This window comes from Littorina saxatilis, linkage group LG2 (genome assembly GCF_037325665.1).
Source record: "Littorina saxatilis isolate snail1 linkage group LG2, US_GU_Lsax_2.0, whole genome shotgun sequence".
Taxonomy (NCBI): Eukaryota; Metazoa; Mollusca; class Gastropoda; order Littorinimorpha; family Littorinidae; genus Littorina; species Littorina saxatilis.
In genome coordinates, this window is record NC_090246.1 from 6703515 (window position 1) to 6711263 (window position 7749).

Consider the following 7749-nt stretch of genomic DNA (forward strand, 5'->3'; position numbering starts at 1 on the left):
GAGATTTAATTCTCAGAGTCAACTTTTTGTGCAGACTCTCCTCGGTGTCCGAACACCCCCGTGTGTACACGCAAGCACAAGACCAAGTGCGCACGAAAAAGATCCTGTAATCCATGTCAGAGTTCGGTGGGTTATAGAAACACGAAAATACCGGCCCAGCATGCTTCCTCCGAAAGCGGCGAATGGCGGGGTAAAAACGGTCAAACACGTAAAAGCCGTGGGAGTTTCAACCCATGAACGAACAAACAAACAAACAAATAACAAAGATGATCATGGGGGAAAAATTGCATACAGTGATGTTGAAACAGTTAGTCATTGTGTCAGCCGAAGAGAATAATAACCACACACAAAATGAAGTCACTATATAGTGGGACATAAGTTGTTGTTGTTGAAAAGACAAACAAATATGGGGATATTATCTGGAACAATTCTAATGTAAAGTTTCATTAAAATCTGTCAAGTAGTTTTCTGCTCCACACACACTGAGTATTATTTGTTGACACGTCATTATTTGGTGATTGCAGGCTACGGGCATGGCGGCACGGAAAGCCACAAGTACTGAGGCGGTGTGCTGATGGTGAGACGTTGACACGCGACGTCCCTGGAGGGGAAATGAGGGTGGTAGTCTCTGCAATACGGATCACACGTAGCGCCTCTCTGCATTTAGAGGAACGTAGAACTCTTTTTTCAATAGACAGACACAGTGGACAAAGTAGTAGTCAACTGATACTGCCTTTTGACAGTCTTTATTATTTTGTTTAAGTCTGTTTAAGATGTCAGGAGGTACAGGCACTTGCTTCACTGTGTTGGTTTTCTGACTTTCTGCATTTATCAAATGGCTGCCTTGTGACTCAACATTGCATTTCTACTTTCACCTAGAGCTTACAATATTCTTTTTTTTCACGTTTTGAAAACAAAAACCCGAAAATGAAATTAACTGCTACATGTTCTGTCACAATCAGAATTCCTGTTTTGGACAGTTCAATACATTGGAGCAGTAAGTCTTTATAGGGTTTAGCAAATGAACGCATTGCCTTGTCCCGTCACTTCTTGCAACAAGTTTCATATCATGAATGGACACACACACACAGGTTTGACTGGCAGAGTGTGCAGTGTGCTGCTTGAAACCGCACACTCCTGTCAGCTGGATACATCATCGCACCATCTGTTGATATCGTTAAAGTCTTATTTCTTCTTGAGACCAAGGCGGCCTCCTTGAATCTACTGGTGTTGGTTGTTGCAGGTTTTCTTTGTTGTTAGGCATCAACCTTGTTGACATGAAATGACCTCCCTTGTCTTTCCAAATGGCCATATCAATATGTGTTATGGAGAATTACGAAACAAACATGATTGTTAAGATCAACTTGTTCTAGCAGTTGAGGGTCCAGTTGTAAGTCACATGACTCTTTGTTATTTGTGCAGAATCATGACTAAATCTTGTGAATAACATGTTTTGTCTTCAGATTTCTTTATTTTTCCTTTTGTTTAAAATAGTGTGCTTTTGTAGGGAGAACGTTTATTTGTTTTAACTGGATGAAATGTTTGTTAAAATGTGATACGTTTTGCCTTATATGTTACACATGTGCATTCCTGTTTTAAGTATGGGACCAACAGCAGATGACTGCTTCAAACCCAGACTCTATACAATATTCCAGACCAACAGCAGATGACTGCTTCAAACCCAGACTCTATACAATATTCCAGACCAACAGCAGATGACTGCTTCAAACCCAGACTCTATACAATATTCCAGACCAACAGCAGATGACTGCTTCAAACCCAGACTCTATACAATAGTCCAGACCAACAGCAGATGACTGCTTCAAACCCAGACTCTATACAATATTCCAGACCAACAGTTTGCACGTGTGTATCCAGACGACAATGTATAGTAATGCGGGACCAACTTTACCACGATTACTCCCATAATGCAAAACCGGGTCTCAATGATACACACACACGTTTCATGTGCTGCTGAACAAGCTGAAGGAAAGCTATTTATAGAGGCTCTACCTGTTCTCTGTTTGCTGTTTTTGACGGTTCAGAATTCCAGATGATTTCACTCTTATGTCTGCTTGTTTTCTGTTACGCAGAAATTAATTTGAAACTGAAACAATTTGAAGGCAAAATCAATAGCACAAGTTTTCACTATACTGTTTTGATTTAGAATCCTGTCGTTATTTAGGCTGAATCACGGGGATGTTAGGCAATACTTTTTAACAGTGCTGTTTTTATTAAGAAGCCGGGCATTATTTAGAATAAATGCTAAATCACGGGGATGTTAGGCATTGGTTTTAATAGTTCTGTTCATAAATAATCCTGGCATTATTTAGCGTTGCCTGACCTGTTGCTTGTACACTGTGCAGTGTTGACTGTGTTGCTTGATGTAGGTGCTCTGTGGGGACTCTACACCTCCACATTATTTTCTTTCTTTATCTCATTTCAAATAAACTTTTAACACGTTTTATAACCTCTTGGTTTGTGTGCTTCTTTGGTGCATTGCTGTTGGAGCAGTGTGTGTTGTGTTGTTTGTTGATCGGTATTGTGTGTTCTGTCTATCTATCTGCCTGTGTGTATGTTGAATCACAGATAATTCCAAGCAGTGTGTGTTGTGTTTTTTTTTTTTTTATCAGTATTGTGTGTTCTGTCTATCTATCTGCCTGTGTGTATGTTGAATCACAGATAATTCCAAGCAGTGTGTGTTGTGTTGTTTGTTGATCGGTATTGTGTATTCTGTCTATCTATCTGCCTGTGTGTATGTTGAATCACAGATAATCCCAAGCAGTGTGTGTTGTGTTTGTTGATCGGTATTGTGTATTCTGTCTATCTATCTGCCTGTGTGTATGTTGAATCACAGATAATCCCAAGCAGTGTGTGATGTGTTTGTTGATCAGTATTGTGTGTTCTGTCTATCTGCCTGTGTGTATGTTGAATCACAGATAATCCCAAGCAGTGTGTGATGTGTTTGTTGATCAGTATTGTGTGTTCTGTCTATCTGCCTGTGTGTATGTTGAATCACAGATAATCCCAAGCAGTGTGTGATGTGTTTGTTGATCAGTATTGTGTGTTCTGTCTATCTGCCTGTGTGTATGTTGAATCACAGATAATCCCAAGCAGTGTGTGATGTGTTTGTTGATCAGTATTGTGTGTTCTGTCTATCTGCCTGTGTGTATGTTGAATCACAGATAATCCCAAGCAGTGTGTGTTGTTTGTTGATCGGTATTGTGTATTCTGTCTATATATCAGCCTGTGTGTATGTTGAATCACAGATAATCCCAAGCAGTGTGTGTTGTGTTGTTTGTTGATCGGTATTGTGTATTCTGTCTATATATCTGCCTGTGTCAGGGGCGGATCAGTTGCTTTGTAAGGGGGGGTGCACTTTGAATCGAAAGTGAATGTGATGGGCGCGAAGCGCCCGAATTTGCTAGGGGGGGACGGGGGCATGCTCCCCCGGAAAAATGTTTGGCCCAAAGAAGCAAAATGATGCCATCTGGTGCCATTTGAACTTAGAAATGGTCATAGAATCAGCTTTCCAAATTTTTTTAAAATTTTTTTGCTCGTCCGCCCCTGTGTGTGTATGTTGAATCACAGATAATTCCAAGCAGTGTGTGTTGTGTTGTTTGTTGATCGGTATTGTGTGTTTTGTCTGTCTTTAATCACACACACACACACACACACACACACAGCAGTCTGATGCACTAGAAATGAAAGACTGACTGAGTAAGATAACAAAGTGGAGGTAGACTGGAAATAATGGGTGCTTAACATCAGAGTTATAACCTTCATACACTGGAGTACAACTACTTATAACACACAGGTTCTTACATGTTCACGGCCTTGACCAATGACACTGACTCCAAATCAATACAACGTACTGTGACTGCCATCACTCTCCACCTGTGTCACAGTCACCACACTCTGCCCAGCACTGACGGGAACAAGTTAGGTTCGTTCAGGTTATTAGTTTGTGGTGTTTTTTTTCGTCCTTACAACCTATGGCTATCCAGACCAATGCAAGTTTGTTTCCTTTCTAAGTTTCCATGGCAGTAGCCATGCTCCGTTTAGGCCTATCAAAGTGATGAGCACGGGTTGAGTTCGTTCGGGTTATTGTTAGTTTTGGTCACGTTGTTTTGTATCGTCCTCACAACCTATAACGCTATCACAGAGATGAGCCTGACACAGGTACGTCACGATGAAGTGCAGGCTGCTGTGTTGCACGGTGTGTGCAGGGACCACACCATCACTATGATACTGGACTGTCACGATCTATGGTCAGCTACCTGTCAGCTGTGTTGCACGGTGGTGCAATGACCACACCATCACTATGATACTGGACTGTCACGATCTATGGTCAGCTACCTGTCAGCTGTGTTGCACGGTGTGTGCAGTGACCACACCATCACTATGATACTGGACTGTCCTGTCACGATCTATGGTCAGCTACCTGTCAGCTGTGTTGCACGGTGTGTGCAGGGACCACACCATCACTATGATACTGGACTGTCCAGTGTCACGATCTATGGTCAGCTACCTGTCAGCTGTGTTGCACGGTGGTGCAATGACCACACCATCACTATGATACTGGACTGTCACGATCTATGGTCAGCTACCTGTCAGCTGTGTTGCACGGTGTGTGCAATGACCACACCATCACTATGATACTGGACTGTCCAGTGTCACGATCTATGGTCAGCTACCTGTCAGCTGTGTTGCACGGTGTGTACAATGACCACACCATCATTACTGGACTGTCCAGTGTCACGATCTATGGTCAGCTACCTGTCAGCTGTGTTGCACGGTGTGTGCAGGGACCACACCATCACTATGATACTGGACTGTCCAGTGTCACGATCTATGGTCAGCTACCTGTCAGCTGTGTTGCACGGTGGTGCAATGACCACACCATCATCAGTACTGGACTGTCCAGTGTCACGATCTATGGTCAGCTACCTGTCAGCTGTGTTGCACGGTGGTGCAATGACCACACCATCACTATGATACTGGACTGTCACGATCTATGGTCAGCTACCTGTCAGCTGTGTTGCACGGTGTGTGCAGTGACCACACCATCACTATGATACTGGACTGTCCTGTTACCTGTCAGCTGTGTTGCACGGTGTGTACAATGACCACACCATCACTATGATACTGGACTGTGCTGTCACGATCTATGGTCAGCTACCTGTCAGCTGTGTTGCACGGTGTGTGCAATGACCACACCATCATTAAAAAAACCTGTCCTGTCACCCACCTATGGTCAGCTTAATGTCAGCTGTGGGAAGGATGAGTACTCCCGCTCTGTGCAGGAGGTCAGTCAGATTATGACTGCATGAGTTCTCGGTAGATTTAGGCTACATTGAAAGTAAATAATGGCCGCAATCTGTCATTGCTGCACATCATGGCAGTGACAAGGCTGCACATCATGACAGTGACAAGGCTGCACATCATGACAGTGACAAGGCTGCACATCATGACAGTGACAAGCCTGCACATCATGGCAGTGACAAGGCTCCACATCATGACAGTGACAAGGCTGCACATCATGGCAGTGACAAGGCTGCACATCATGACAGTGACAAGGCTGCACATCATGACAGTGACAAGGCTGCACATCATGACAGTGGCAAGGCTGCACATCATGACAGTGGCAAGGCTGCACAGTCATGGCAGTGACAAGGCTGCACATCATGGCAGTGACATGGCTGCACATCATGGCAGTGACAAGGCTGCACATCATGACAGTGACAAGGCTGCACATCATGACAGTGACAAGGCTGCACATCATGACAGTGACAAGGCTGCACATCATGGCAGTGACAAGGCTGCACATCATGACAGTGACAAGGCTGCACATCATGACAGTGACAAGGCTGCACATCATGACAGTGACAAGGCTGCACATCATGACAGTGACAAGGCTGCACATCATGACAGTGACAAGCCTGCACATCATGACAGTGACAAGGCTGCACATCATGATAGTGACAAGGCTGCACATCATGACAGTGACAAGGCTCCACATCATGACAGTGACAAGGCTGCACATCATGGCAGTGACAAGGCTGCACATCATGGCAGTGACAAGGCTGCACATCATGGCAGTGACAAGGCTGCACATCATGACAGTGACAAGGCTGCACATCATGGCAGTGACAAGGCTGCACATCATGACAGTGACAAGGCTGCACGTCATGGCAGTGACAAGGCTGCACATCATGACAGTGACAAGGCTGCACATCATGACAGTGACAAGGCTGCACATCATGACAGTGACAAGGCTGCACATCATGGCAGTGACAAGGCTGCACATCATGGCAGTGACAAGGCTGCACATCATGACAGTGACAAGGCTGCACATCATGGCAGTGACAAGGCTGCACATCATGACAGTGACAAGGCTGCACATCATGACAGTGACAAGGCTGCACATCATGACAGTGACAAGGCTGCACATCATGGCAGTGACAAGGCTGCACATCATGGCAGTGACAAGGCTGCACATCATGACAGTGACAAGGCTGCACATCATGACAGTGACAAGGCTGCAAGGCTGCACATCATGGCAGTGACAAGGCTGCACATCATGACAGTGACAAGGCTGCACATCATGACAGTGACAAGGCTGCACATCATGGCAGTGACAAGGCTGCACATCATGGCAATGACAAGGCTGCACATCATGACAGTGACAAGGCTGCACATCATGACAGTGACAAGGCTGCACATCATGACAGTGACAAGGCTGCACATCATGACAGTGACAAGGCTGCACATCATGACAGTGACAAGGCTGCACATCATGACAGTGACAAGGCTGCACATCATGGCAGTGACAAGGCTGCACATCATGACAGTGACAAGGCTGCACATCATGACAGTGACAAGGCTGCACATCATGACAGTGACAAGGCTGCACATCATGACAGTGACAAGGCTGCACATCATGACAGTGACAAGGCTGCACATCATGGCAGTGACAATTAGGCTGCACATCATGGCAGTGACAAGGCTGCACATCATGACAGTGACAAGGCTGCACCATGAACTGCTAATCATTGGATCGTGGAACACACACTATTGATGACGGCATCAAGCAAAACTGATCACACTGGGCACAACCTATCATGTTTTCACTGATGTTTTAGTCAGTTCAAAAATAGACAAACTTCAGGACTGAGTGCATGGTTCAAGGTCACCCTACCTTGCTGTTAGAGACTGATGTAACCTTGACACACAGCTTGACTCTATCTAAACACAGACTGACACAACATTCCTGCCACACAAAATACAGGCACACTAAAACTAAAAGTACACACCAGACCCAAAAGAGGGTTGAGGGGGTGGGTGGGGGTGGATGGGGTTCCAGACACATTATGTGATGCGTTGCTTCCTTTGGTGTCTTTGTCTTCCTTTGGATGGAAAGTACACTTCATAGTCGAGTCAGGGCCGGACTAGGCTAAGAGGAGGTGGGGGGGGGGGGGGGTTGCCAGTGGCGGGGTCAAGGGGCAGAGAAGCTGATGGGTAGGTCATATTCTGAGATAGGAAAATGGTCGCTCCTTGCATGAAACGGCATAAAATAAACAATAATAAAAAATGTTTTAAATAAGTGAGGTACATGTTTAGGCTGGGGGGGGGGGGGTTGCGCAACCCCCATAACCCCCAGGTAGTCCGGCACAATGCAGGGGCGGACGGATCGGGGGGTCTGGGGGGGTTCCAGACCCCCCCCCCCCCACGCACACACCCCTCCCA

At 45.5% G+C, this 7749-nt stretch overlaps 2 protein-coding genes across 2 annotated transcripts in view; one reads left to right on the top strand and one right to left on the bottom strand.

Moving 5' to 3' along the window:
• Nucleotides 1-2470, top strand: part of LOC138958082 (cysteine-rich protein 1-like) — a 22249-nt gene extending 19779 nt beyond the window's left edge. The window contains exon 4 of the mRNA XM_070329145.1: nt 525-2470. Coding sequence (XP_070185246.1) covers nt 525-562 — 38 coding nt within the window. The 3' untranslated portion in view covers nt 563-2470. The remainder of the gene's footprint in view (nt 1-524) is intronic.
• A 2876-nt stretch (nt 2471-5346) lies between these two features.
• Nucleotides 5347-6526, bottom strand: LOC138960481 (uncharacterized). The gene is made up of 2 exons (XM_070332387.1): nt 5685-6526; nt 5347-5653 (listed from the first exon to the last, which is right to left on the bottom strand). The coding sequence occupies exons 1-2, from the start codon at nt 6524-6526 to the stop codon at nt 5347-5349; spliced, it is 1149 nt and encodes a 382-aa protein (XP_070188488.1).
• Nucleotides 6527-7749: the final 1223 nt, after the last annotated feature.

Excerpts from the sequence above, each read along its gene's own strand:
- LOC138960481 (XM_070332387.1), bottom strand. The coding sequence starts at position 6,526 with ATGTGCAGCCTTGTCACTGTCATGATGTGCAGCCTTGTCACTGCCATG. Across the intron at positions 5,654-5,684 it reads AGCCATGTCACTGCCATGAT|CCTTGCCACTGTCATGATGT; the intron begins GTGCAGCCTTGT and ends ATGACTGTGCAG.